Source organism: Nerophis ophidion, linkage group LG01 (genome assembly GCF_033978795.1).
Source record: "Nerophis ophidion isolate RoL-2023_Sa linkage group LG01, RoL_Noph_v1.0, whole genome shotgun sequence".
NCBI lineage: Eukaryota > Metazoa > Chordata > Actinopteri > Syngnathiformes > Syngnathidae > Nerophis > Nerophis ophidion.
Genome location: NC_084611.1, coordinates 42,336,746 through 42,350,317, shown reverse-complemented (window position 1 = coordinate 42,350,317; position 13,572 = coordinate 42,336,746). Strand labels below are relative to the sequence as shown.

General features: G+C 39.6%; 1 protein-coding gene across 1 annotated transcript in view; it reads right to left on the bottom strand.

Moving 5' to 3' along the window:
- Positions 1-13,222, bottom strand: part of LOC133569671 (oocyte zinc finger protein XlCOF7.1-like) — a 13,869-nt gene extending 647 nt beyond the window's left edge. The window contains exons 1-2 of the mRNA XM_061922225.1: positions 12,937-13,222; positions 1-1,605 (exon numbers count right to left, since the gene is read on the bottom strand). The exon at positions 1-1,605 is cut by the window's left edge and continues 647 nt beyond it. Coding sequence (XP_061778209.1) covers positions 812-1,605; positions 12,937-13,198 — 1,056 coding nt within the window. The 5' untranslated portion in view covers positions 13,199-13,222 and the 3' untranslated portion in view covers positions 1-811. The remainder of the gene's footprint in view (positions 1,606-12,936) is intronic.
- Positions 13,223-13,572: the final 350 nt, after the last annotated feature.

Genomic DNA, 13,572 nt, shown 5'->3' with positions numbered 1-13,572 from the left:
ACTATGTCTCCACCACGTCTGCCATATGGAGTCTACTGACAGATCTAAGTTAAAAATATATGCTACTTTGTATTAGAAAGGGCAAAAGCGGTGGAATGCTTTTGAACAAAAGGATATAGAGAAAAAAGGAACCTATTGACTATGTTGGACTGCAATGGCGTACTCGGGCAAAGTTCTTCGAGTAAAACGTAACCATATAAGGAGATATTTGCTTATGTCACCAATAGGAAAAAACATCACAAATCGGGTGACTTCCAAACGGCTCGTTTGAAAGAAGTATGAATAAAGGCGAGATTGTTTTATGAATATCTCCTCCATGTTTCTATGATTTGATTTGAAATTTTCGGAACTTATGCAGATCCCAAACACAACACAAAAACAGGTACCAGTAGGTGAAAAAAAGTTTGTTTTGCATAATAAGTCCGCTTTCAGTAAAAAATACATTTGGACATCTTACAGACTGCGAATCAAACCCTGTACATACTGCATTACAGAGCAGAATTTTGGCTAGGAATATGTTTGCAGTAACATTTCATTTGAAGCACTCTCCTTTGTCATTCATTATTTGACATTTTACATGTGCTTCTTCACGTCAACGGCCTCCCCCACAGATCCTGGGGCACTACACACAGCCTGTGTTCTTGTGTAGAGCAGATCGGCCCTGATCTAATGTTCTTAGCAGTACACAAACTTGGAACTCATGAAGAATCCTGATATGGTACATACAGCAGATCATTACCTTCTGGGTGACTTTTCACATGTGACATCATACACTTTTATGACGTGTCAATATTTTAGAACAGGAAAAGTGTTATTCTCCATTGTGGGTTCGCATGTGTGTCATTAAGTTGTTGTGTCTTGTAAATGTTTTAGCACAAAATGGACAGGAATGTGGTTTTTCTCCTGTGTGCGTCCTTGTATGCGATACCATATATGACCTACGAGAGAATCTTTTTTCACACACTGAACAACTAAAGGGTTTTTCACCAGTGTGCGTTCTCATGTGTGACACCATTGCTACATTTTGGGAAAATCCTTTACCACAAAAAAGGCAACTAAAAGGTTTTTCCCCTGTGTGCGTTCTCATATGGATTATAATACTTGACTTTCGAGGGAATCTTTTATCGCAAACTGAGCAACTGAAAGGTTTTTCTCCGGTATGTGTCCGCATGTGCCGAGTCAAATCCCCCTTTTTAGGAAATCTTTTCGCGCAAACTGAGCAGGTTAAATGGTCTTTGCCTTTTGCAGAGCATTCAGAGGGTTTGTCGTCAGTATCAGTCCTTATATCACCTTCACAGTCCGTATCGCTGATCAAAGGTTCGTGGGTGTCGTCCCTAACTTCATCCTGAGGAGAGGGTGACGTTGTGTCGTCCCTATCTGATAGCGGAGCTAAGAGGTGGTCTACTTGTGGTTCCTCTCCATCATCTGCAGTCTTCACAGGAACAACAGTCAGTGGAAATTTGGCAGGATCAGCCGCCTCTCGCCCTAGAAGACACTCTCTCTCCCGAGTGATACGAAGTTCTTCCTCTTCCTCTTTAACATCGTGCGGCTGAGGATCCTCCTCCTTCAGTGTGCAGCTTACCCCCTTCCTCGGCTGCTGGACATCTGCAGGACACAAGTAAACCAAACACAATTCAGGCAAAGGTGTTCCAATACAAATCTATAATGCCTCAAAAGGTCGTAAAAAAAAAGAACCAGCCTAAAACCCTATTTATCTTTGAAAGACACAGGTGCATCATATTTTTACTGACTTTTCTTAGACTTGGAATTTCTTTTACTTATTCATTCAAATTTGAACTTTACAGTACAGATAAGAACAACATTTCGTTGCATTAGCTCATGGTAGTGCAGGATAAAAAACAATAAGGTGCAGATATAAATAAATAGATTACTGTACATATAAATACATTGCACTTTTGCATATACATCCATATTTATGAATGTATGTTATTTTGTCTTTATATGCCACCGAGTTAATCCATTTTTGGGGGGAATTGAGGGGATTATTATGATGCGTTCAAGAGTCTTATGGCCTGAGGGAAGAAGCTGGTACAGAAGCTGGAGGTTCTGTTTCTGAGGCTGCGTAACCTCTTTCTAGAGTCCACAAGTGAAAACAGTCCTTTGTGAGGCTGGGAAGAGTCTCTGCAGATTTTCTGAGCCCTGGTCAGGCAGCGGCTGTTTGAGATCTCCTGGATAGGAGGAAGAGGAGTCCCAAAACCACCCACAACGGGAAGTGGGGGAGAAATGTTGGAAAAGCCGGCAGAAGTCCCCAAAATGTTCAAAATAGCTACCCAGTAGAGATGTGCGGTTTGCGGTCTCATCCGCAGAGTCCGCAGATAAACCGCGGGTCGGGCAGTTGACATGACGAAAGAATAGATTTTAATTATATTCGGGCGGGTGGCGGTTGAATCATCCGGAAATATTTGATATGCATGGTTCTGTGGTCGGTATCCTTTGCCATTCAAAGTGCCATTTAAGACCCGTGTCATAAAGCGAAGAAGACAATAAAATACGCTATTATTCTCCTAATTGACTGCCGGTAGTCACCCAGATGATAAGTATTAGGGCGTGCTATGAAGCCATTGCTTTAGACACCTTCAACAACATGTACGATCTGCTTATCAGTCCAGCATCATGTTGTGTGCGGCTTCCGCGACAACACGCACACGACTGCAAGGCATACTGGGTGACACAGCGTACACTAATGGTTGTGATTTAAACAATCTTAACACTCTTAGTAATATGCGCCATGCTGTGAAGCCACACCAATTAAGAACGACAAACACATTTCGGGAGAACATCCTCACAGTAACACAACATAAACGCAACACAACAAATACCCATAATCCTTTGTATTCATGACACTTCCTGACTATTTTATACACCCCGCTAGCAGCAACCCCCCCGTGCGTCGGTAAGGTGGGCGGGGTTGGGGGCGCGGGGGTGTAAAATATTTTCAGGTTGTGTCACGGATACAAAGGATTATGGGTATTTGTTGTGTTGCGTTTATGTTGTGTTACTGTGAGGATGTTCTCCCGAAATGTGTTTGGCAATCTTGTTGGGTGTGGCTTCACAGCGTGGCGCATATTAGTAAGTGTTAAAGTTGTTTATATCACAACCATCGGTGTACTCTGTATCACCCAATATGCCTTTCAATCTCGAACGTGTAATTGCGGCACCTGCACACAACATGTTGCCGGACCAACAATTGGTTCGTACATGTTGTTGAAGGTGTCTAAGGCAATGGCTTCACAGCACGCCAATATTATTGTAAACAGGATGAACACTATTGGATAGTCGCGGGAACGTTAGCGGCTCCAATTGTCATCATTACTCTGTGAAACAGGTTTAAATAGCTCTATGAGTGGTAAAGGCGGACAACCTCTGATGTATTTCAGCGGGCGGTTGGCGGGCGGGTACGGTCCTGATAAAATGTTGGTTCGGGTGAACGGCGGGTGGATGACGACTTTGGTGATGCGGATGCGGATGATATAATTGCCTATGTGCCCATCTCTACTACGGCTGCGCAAGTCCCAGTAAGCCCAACTTGACCAAAACGCCCCCAGCAAAGTCCCACGGGAAATGGGAGAGAAAAGTTGGAAAAGTCGGCAAAAGTCCACAAAATGTTCAAAAACCATCGTCTCTTTTCATCGCATAATTACACAGTAATTTGGACATCTGTGTTGCTGAATCTTTTGCAGTTTGTTCAATTAATAATGGAGACTATAAATAAGAATGCTGTTGGTGGAAAGTGGTGGATTGCAGCTGCCTTTAGCACCAAGACACAGCCGTTGTTTGTTTGTTGTGAACAGAGCGGTCAAGCGAACATGTTTCTCTATGTCAACCAGCGAGTTTTTGGATGGGAAAATTGTGATATTAAGTCAGCTCTTACCGGAGATTTCAGTGGATTATGGGACCTCCTCCTGTAGCTGTCAAAAACGCATGTGTGATCTTGGCTCCTCCATTGGCTTCTCTCTGAGACACTGGCGTTCACCGCAGCCATCCGACTTTCAGGTATGACTTTAGAATCTCACTAAAACACTATTAAAACAATAAGCAAATAAGGGATCTTCCAGAATTATCCAAGCAAATGTGTCTAATTACATCTGAAACGCCCGAGCCGTCACCCTTTTTTTTCTTTTAGTGCTTCACTCTAACTTTCCTCATCCATGAATATTTCATCCTAGCTCAAATTAACGGGGAAATTGTCGCTTTCTCTGTCCGAATAGCTCTTGCTGCTGGAGGCTATGATTATAAACAATGTGAGGATGTAAGGAGCCCTACATCCCGTGACGTCACGCGCATATCGTCTGCTACTTCCGGTAAAGGCAAGGCTTTTTTATTGCATTTTAAAGTTGCGGACTTTATCGTCGATGTTCTCTACCAAATCCTTTCAGCAAAAATATGGCAATACCGCGAAATGATCAAGTATGACACATAGAATGGACCTGCTATCCCCGTTTAAATAAGAAAATCTCATTTCAGTAGGACTTTAAGGAGGACTCCTTTAGGCTTAACACACTAATAAGGAGGTCTAGAGTTGTGATTGGCATGGAGTTTGGCCCTATCATCATAGACCAGGGGCGTCATTAGCATTTAAGGACAGGGGGGCTTACCCCCAGGAGATGAACAGGATGTGAGCGAACTTAGTGCACGAGTACAAAAATTCACAAACGGCTAACAAAGACTTAGAAATTATTCTTTGTTATTATTATTATTTAAGTCGGTTAAGGAAATTAAATATATATGGAAGTCTAAATGGAAGTAAGGAACGTTTATGTATACTGTAAGAAAGACCCAGAGTCCGTCTGCTGATCTGAAAAAGAGCCAAAGCTGTCAAAGAGCTGAGGGACCATCTTCAAAGTGCAATGCTGAAACAAATCAATCATCATCAATCAATGTTTACTTATATAGCCCTAAATCACTAGTGTCTCAAAGGGCTGCACAAACCACCACGACATCCTCGGTAGGCCCACATAAGGGCAAGGAAAACTCACACCCAGTGGGACATCGGTGACAATAATGACCCAGTGGGACGTCGGTGACAATGATGACTATGAGAACCTTAGAGAGGAGGAAAGCAATGGATGTCGAGCGGGTCCAACATGATACTGTGAAAGTTCAATCCACAATGGATCCAACACAGTCGCGAGAGTCCAGTCCAAAGCGGATCCAACACAGCAGCGAGAGTCCCGTTCACAGCGGAGCCAGCAGGAAACCATCCCAAGCGGAGGCGGATCAGCAGCGCAGAGATGTCCCCAGCCGATACACAGGCAAGCAGTACATGGCCACCGGATCGGACCGGACCCCCTCCACAAGGGAGAGTGGGACATAGAAGAAAAAGAAAAGAAACGGCAGATCAACTGGTCTAAAAAGGGAGTCTATTTAAAGGCTAGAGTATACAAATGAGTTTTAAGGTGAGACTTAAATGCTTCTACTGAGGTGGCATCTCGAACTGTTACCGGGAGGGCATTCCAGAGTACTGGAGCCCGAACGGAAAACGCGCTATAGCCCGCAGACTTTTTTTGGGCTTTGGGAATCACTAACAAGCCGGAGTCCTTTGAACGCAGATTTCTTGCCATGACATATGGTGCAATACAATCGGCAAGATAGGATGGAGCTAGACCGTGTAGTATTTTATACGTAAGTAGTAAAACCTTAAAGTCACATCTTAAGTGCACAGGAAGCCAGTGCAGGTGAGCCAGTACAGGCGTAATGTGATCAAACTTTCTTGTTCTTGTCAAAAGTCTAGCAGCCGCATTTTGTACCAACTGTAATCTTTTAATGCTAGACATGGGGAGACCCGAAAATAATACGTTACAGTAGTCGAGGCGAGACGTAACAAACGCATGGATAATGATCTCAGCGTCTTTAGTGGACAGAATGGAGCGAATTTTAGCGATATTACGGAGATGAAAGAAGGCCGTTTTAGTAACGCTTTTAATGTGTGCCTCAAAGGAGAGAGTTGGGTCGAAGATAATACCCAGATTCTTTACCGTGTCGCCTTGTTTAATAATTTGGTTGTCAAATGTTAGAGTTGTATTATTAAATAGAGTTCGGTGTCTAGCAGGACCGATAATCAGCATTTCCGTTTTTTTGGCGTTGAGTTGCAAAAAGTTAGCGGACATCCATTGTTTAATTTCATTAAGACACGCCTCCAGCTGACTACAATCCGGCGTGTTGGTCAGCTTTAGGGGCATGTAGAGTTGGGTGTCATCAGCATAACAGTGAAAGCTAACACCGTATTTGCGTATGATGTCACCTAGCGGCAGCATGTAGATGCTGAAGAGTGCAGGGCCAAGGACCGAACCCTGGGGAACTCCACACGTAAAACTCCAAATAATGCAAACAATAAAATTTAACTTCCAGGGCTTGCATAAATGATGTCCCATCGTCCCAGGGACGGGAAAAAAATGCACGGGGTGATGGCTTTTAACCACTTTTTTCTTTTTCTCTTTATGTATTTAGTCATTTTACATTTTTTTGTTAAACGTCTTGGATTTTCTTCCCTCTGAAAATCCTATGAAATGTTTAATAAGCCATCCTATAATAATACTACAGCTATTAATGTAACAAATTTATGCAATGAAACAAATATATTTTTAATGATGTTTTCATTATTTTAACAATAGGCTAATGTATACTACTTTATATAGATTCTACAAGAAACACAAAACTTTAAAATTAAATTACTTGCAATTGCAGACACAAGGTTTTGTGCAGCTTGACCACAGAGTTGAGAAGGAGCAAAGATCTTCAATATTTGTATGTGAAAATCACAAAGAAATTTTCTGGGGGAGGATGACGCCCCTAGAGGTATTTGGTTTACAAACTTTCAGCCCCACCTAAAACAAAATTCACCAGCCACCACTGATTATGATGCATTCTCATTTTAGGCAAAACATAAGACAATACTCTCTTAACAGTATAACTGTAACCAGGAATAAGTCTTCAAGTAACAATATTCAAATACTAACTTTGTTGGGTAACACATAATTTGGTTTTATTCTGAATCCAGTGAAACAGATTGGTGGTTTTAGCAGATTATAAAGACTTTCAGGTGTTTATTTATGTTTAAGTATTTGGAAGACACTTTTATCCAAAGCAACATACATGAAAAATACATAAAAACAATTACTGTAAACATGATCGTTTACGGGAAGAATGTAATAGAAAATATCAATACAAAGTGTCAAAACAGAATAAACTCTCTGCTCTTGCAGCAACAAAAATACAGTCTATTGGTCAGTAAGCTATATAGATATCTAGTATACTTATACATTGTTTACGTAGGATATACACATGTATATATAACCTAATCATATTGTTTCTTCAACTTAAAAATAGCTGACCGTTTTTTCCCCGTTCTCTGGGATTATTATTCTCACTTTTGATCTTGGACGTCTGGTCACTTATAGCATATGAGAATATTCTATTACTGTTAAGCAAACTATGAACACGCCAAAACATGTGTCCTTTATCATAGTTACACGTATAATGAAAAAGGGCGTGAAAATCAGTGGTATTCAGTGAGATAAAATGTGCTGACAGTTCATTGCTCGTGCTAAAAGAATTGTACTGAGTGGAGTGGATCACCACTCCAAGATGGCGGCCGCGCGTCTCGTCTTGTCAGCGCCAGTAGGCAGGAGCGCTCCTTACGCTATGAAGTGAGGGGAAACTGAGTGAATGATGACAGGTTATATGATTATTTATTTTAAACTCTTATTCTGGCCACTTTAAAATGAATATTTCGGCATGTATTTGTAACGAAAAAGAAAATAAATATAAATAAAATAAAATATAATGCCAAATTATTTAGAGGGCATTAAGAATATTTTAGGGGGGCTTGAGCCCCCCTAAAATAGGCCTAGTGGCGCCCCTGTCATAGACCATACCTGGGCAAATTAAGGCCCATTAAGCTTTTCAATCTGGCCCGCCGGACATTCCCCCATATTTTTTTTTAGATCTTTAAGATGGAAATTGTAGCTGCCACTATGATGTGCAGTGATGTTTTCAAATTACCGCCAGTATTGAACTATACAAACTATTTCAATGGTTGGAATCTGCGCTTTTGCATGACGTACTAATTATTATGGTAATTAGGGATGTCCCGATACAACTTTTTCACTTCTAATACGATACCGATATTGTAGGCTTGAGTATTGGCCGATACCGATATCAATACGATATGCTTGCATCAAAGTGTAGTGATTCACTCCACTTTGCTGCAAGCACATGCGTAGTCGTTGTTGTGATCACGTGGGCTGTGCATGCTGGATCAGAGACGCTCTTCTTCCGCGGCCGGCACCAACGTTAATTAAGGGGCATTGCCGCCACCTACTGTGTTGGAGTGTGATCAAACCAGAGTCACCTTTTATAGAAGTGCTGCAGCGGTAAATGGACAGCTTATATCGAAGCGCTTATATCGGAGTTTTTAGATTCAGTCCGATAAAATCCGACATTCACTTATTTGGCTAATATCGGACTGATTTCTGATACCAATATCGGATCGGGACATCCCTAATGATAATCTAATTAGTTACTATGGTAATCTACATAAGTCACAGCAGCTCAGGCGAGGCACCAAGCAGTGTGGGTGGATGAGTGTTTCCCGAGCGACCAGCCTGAAATGCGGGTGTCAGGGACAGACGAGGAAGGAGATTTTTACAACAAAGTTCTAAAGCTTAGTGATGTGTCAGATATATCAGATTGTAGATGGGTTTGGTTTTTTTTACCCTTCGCGTTCATATTTAGCTGTGTTTGTTGCATTTTTGTTGCGTTTCATTTGATTGTAAAATATGTGGATGAGAGGGGGTGTGACATTCATATGTTGTCAATATTCAGTGTTTTATCGTTCATAGTTTATTTTGTAAATCCCACAGTCTTTATTTATTTTATGTACATTCTGGATGTCTCATTCAGTAAAAAAATGTTTAATTCCATTCCGTTTTTAAAGGCGGTCTGTCATTATGTTTTTAGCATACAATCAGACATTCTTGTGAGGTTTTGTATGATTTTGTTCATAACATTTATGGACAGAACTTCTAGGCGAAGTCAAGGCGTTGATGGGATCCGGTTTAGTGGCTGCAGGATTAGGTCTCTGCTTTTTGCAGATGATGTGGTCCTGATGGCTATATCTGGCCAGGATCTTCAGCTCTCACTGGATCGGTTCGCAGCCGAGTGTGAAGCGACTGGGATGAGAATCAGCTCCTCCAAGTCCGAGTCTATGGTTCTCGCCCGGAAAAGTGTGGAGTGCCATCTCCGGGTTGGGAAGGAGACCCTGCCCAAAGTGGAGGAGTTCAAGTACCTCGGAGTGTTGTTCACGAGTGAGGGAAGAGTGGATGGTGAGCTGGACAGGCGTCTTCAGTAATGCGGACGCTGTATCGATCCGTTGTGGTGAAGAAGGAGCTGAGCCGGAACGCAAAGCTCTCAATCTACCGGTCGATCTACGTTAGCATCCTCACGTATGGTCATGAGTTTTGTGTCCTTTTTTTTCTCTTTTTTTTTTCTTCTTCTTTGTCATGAAAAAGTTACGTTTTTGTCATGAAAAAGGGAGTTTTTTGTGGTTGGTGCACTATTTGTAAGTGTATATTGTGTTTTTTATGTTGATTTAATAATAAAAAATAAAAAAACATTTTTTTTTAATAAAAATTCTTCTGCGCGGCCCGGTGGTTGGGGACCACTGGTTTAGGGCACAATGTCTCCCGGCTGCCCTGGGAACGCCTTGGGATCCCCCGGGAAGAGCTGGACAAAGTGGCTGGGGAGAAGAAAGTTTGGGTTTCCCTGCTTAGGCTGCTGCCCCCACGACCCGACCTCGGATAAGCAGAAGAATATGGATGGATGGATGGATGGATTAGTGTTCATAAATAATATATTTACCATATATGTACCGGCCCCGGGACACATTTTTTTCCCCTAAATTGTCCCCCGAGTCAATATAATTCCCCAGGCTTGTAATAGACGGTGCCAAGAAGCCCGTTCAGCGACAGGCTGCTTCTCTTCAGGAGCAAAACCATCAAACTCCACAACGAACATGGGCGAATAGAAGATGGGGGGAAGATGGGCAGGGGCACTGGAAATTAAATGGAGACTTACCACAGACAATTTATGTATATAGGGAAGTACATCAGGAAAGAATGGAAGATATACCAATGAGACCGATGAAGGTGGATTAGGCATATCTTGAGAAAGAAGGCTGATCACATAACCAGGACAACTCTTCATTGGACTCCAGAAGCAGGGAAAATGTGGGGTTGCCCCAAGAACACCTGGCAAAGGACTTTGGAAGATTAAAAGACAAACCTCCACCAGATCTGGAGATCAATCCAGAGAAGGTCTCAAGATAGTCAGGAGTGGAGAGATTTTCTTGCTGCCCTGCATGCCAGGAGGCATGATGAATGGATGAATGGATGGATGGATGGACGGACGGATGGATGAATGGATGAATGGACGGACATACAGGCGTCAAGTAGGTAACATTTAGGGGGTGTAACAATTAATCCACTACATCAATCTACTGATTTATATTCCTAAAATTCAACTACATCAATCTGTACTCAGCAAATTGGTCTTCTAGAACAGTGGTTCTTAAATGGGGGTACACGTACCCCTGGGGGTACTTGAAGGTATGCCAAAGGGGGACGTGAGATTTTTTAAAAGTATTCTAAAAATAGCAACAATTCAAAAATCCTTTATAAATATATTTATTGAATAACACTTCAAGAAAATATGAATGTAAGTTCATATACTGTAAAAAGAAAATACAACCATGCAATATTCAGTGTTGACAGCTACATTTTTTGTGGACATGTTCCATAAATATTGATTTCCTTTTTTTGTGAAGAAATGTTTAGAATTAATTTGATGAATCCAGGTGGATCTCTATTACAATCCACAAAGAGGGCACTTTAAGTTGATGATTACTTCTATGTGTAGAAATCTTTATTTATAATTAAATCACTTGTTTATTTTTCAACAAGTTTTTAGTTATTTTTAAATACTTTCTTTCCAAATAGTTCAAGAAAGACCACTACAAATGAGCAAAATGTTGTACTGTTATACAATTTAATAAATCAGAAACTGATTACATAGTGCTGTACTTTACTTCTTTATTTCTTTTTTCAACCAAAAATGCTTCACTCTTATTAGGGGGTACTTGAATTAAAAAATGTTCACAGGAACATCACTGAAAAAAGGTTGAAAACCACTGTTCTAGAAGATGTATATTGATCCAACATTGTTTTAAAAAAGGCAATCAATCCATTTCATCAATACTAGAAAAAAAAACATTGAATTTAAGACTGGCAGACTGTTCATGAAGTTCAGCACTTTCAATTAAGATGTTAAACGTTAATGAAGTCTGTCTGCACATCTGTGGCGCCATCGCCACGCACCATCAGTCATCAAAACATAGAATGTCTATACCAACGGTGGCCGAGAAAGGTCAAAACAAATTATCCACTTGGCTATTTAATATGGCGGATACTATTTTTGTTGGCATGTCGCAATAAGAAAAGTGGTGATGAATTTGTTTTTATTGATGTCCTCAATTTTGATCAAACAGTTCCAATTGCACACATCCAACCTTCTGACGATGTAGATCTGGGGTCACCAACGCGGTGCCCGCGGGCACCAGGTAGCCCGTAAGGACCAGAAGAAAATTGCTCAAATAGCAGCACTTACCAGTGAGCCGCCTTTATTTTTTTTGCTCGACATTTTTAATTCTAAGAGAGACAAAACTCAAATAGAATTTAAAAATCCAAGAAAATATATTCAAGACTTAATCTTCACTTATTCATTTATTTTTTTACTTTGCTTCTTATAACTTTCAGAAAGACAATTTTACAGAAAAAATACAACCTTAAAAGTGATTGTAGGAGTTTTAAACACATATGCCTTTTTACCTTTTAAATTCCTTCCTCTTCTTTCCGACAATTGAAATCAATGTTCAAGTAAATTAATTTTTTTCATTGTAAAAAATAATAAATACATTTTAATTTAATTCTTCATTTTAGCTTCTGTTTTTTCAACGAAGAATATTTGTGAAATATTTCTTCAAACTTATTATGATTAAAATTCCAAAAAATTATTCTGGCAAATCTAGAAAATCTTTAGAATCAAATTTAAATCTTATTTCAAAGTATTTTGAATTTATTTTAAAATGTTTGTTCTGGAAAATCTAAAAGAAATAATGATTTGTTTTTGTTAGAAATATAGCTTGGTCCAATATGTTATATATTCTAACAAAGTACAGATAGGATTTTAACCCATTTAAAACATCTCATCAAAATTCTCAAATTAATCTTAATCAGGAAAAATTACTAATGATGAATGATAAATGGTGTTCCATAAATTATTTTTTAAATTTTTACAAAAAGATTCGAATCGGCTAGTTTTTCTCTTCTTTTTTTCGGTTGAATTTTGAATTTTAAAGAGTCAGAATTGAAGATAAACTATGTTTCAAAATGTAATTTCAATTAAGTGTTTTTTTCATCACTTATTCTCTACAAAAAACCTTCCGTAAAAGGAAAATAAATGTACGACGAAATAACAAACAGAAACACCCATTATATATATATATATATATATATATATATATATATATATATATATATATATATATATATATATATATAGATTTAATTATCAAAGGTAAATTGAGCAAATTGGCTATTTCTGGCAAGTTATTTAAGTGTGTATCAAACTGGTAGCCCTTCGCATTAATTAGCAACCAAGAAGTAGCTCTTAGTTTCAAAAAGGTTGGTGACCCCTGATGTAGATGTTAAGTCACATGACCACTTGCCATGTTTAATGTACATTTGCATTTTACATTCTGAGGTTAGTCTTGGTAGCTAAAGTCTAACTTTTTTGGAGAGACTTTGCCCACCAAGAGTGTATTTGTAAATAACTGTGAGGTAAAAATAGAAGTGAAAATACCTTCAGCGTGTGGCCCAAATTGAGTCTGGCTAACAGCTTCCAGTTGTTGTCGATATTGCTCCTTCTCCTCTTTTATTCGAGAAAGTTCCTTCTCGTACGACACTATGGTTCTTTCAAACACCGTAAATATTTCATCGGCCGCCGCCATTAGTCGCGTCTTCACTAACTCTTTAAACATTGTGATTATTGACCAGACTACACTAAACACACTTTTAAGGGTTGCTAATTTTAGCCCTTTTTTGTTTCCGTTTAACTTCCGCATTTGTCTTCCTCGATTGAGGTTTTCGACAGTAAAGCATCTATAATATTATTTTACTGCCATCGTGCGGCGGTATTGGATAATAATCGAAGCCAGGATGGCGGCGAAGTGAACACACGCCGTGTCCTATTTATTCTAAAGGAAATCCACCCGTCAGCATTTTTTAGTTTTCGTTTGTTTTATTGTTTCATACCATAACTGTGGGGATTCTGATCATCTTTATTTGGCAAGTAAATCTTTTTAAAGCTGACTCACTTAGACTCACTATGTTTTCTGTGTATATACGCTGTGTTTATTAATATATTTTGACTGACCTAAATAATTTAATCAAATCCAAATTCGAACCCTTAATGAAAATGACATATTCCTGTATTTAT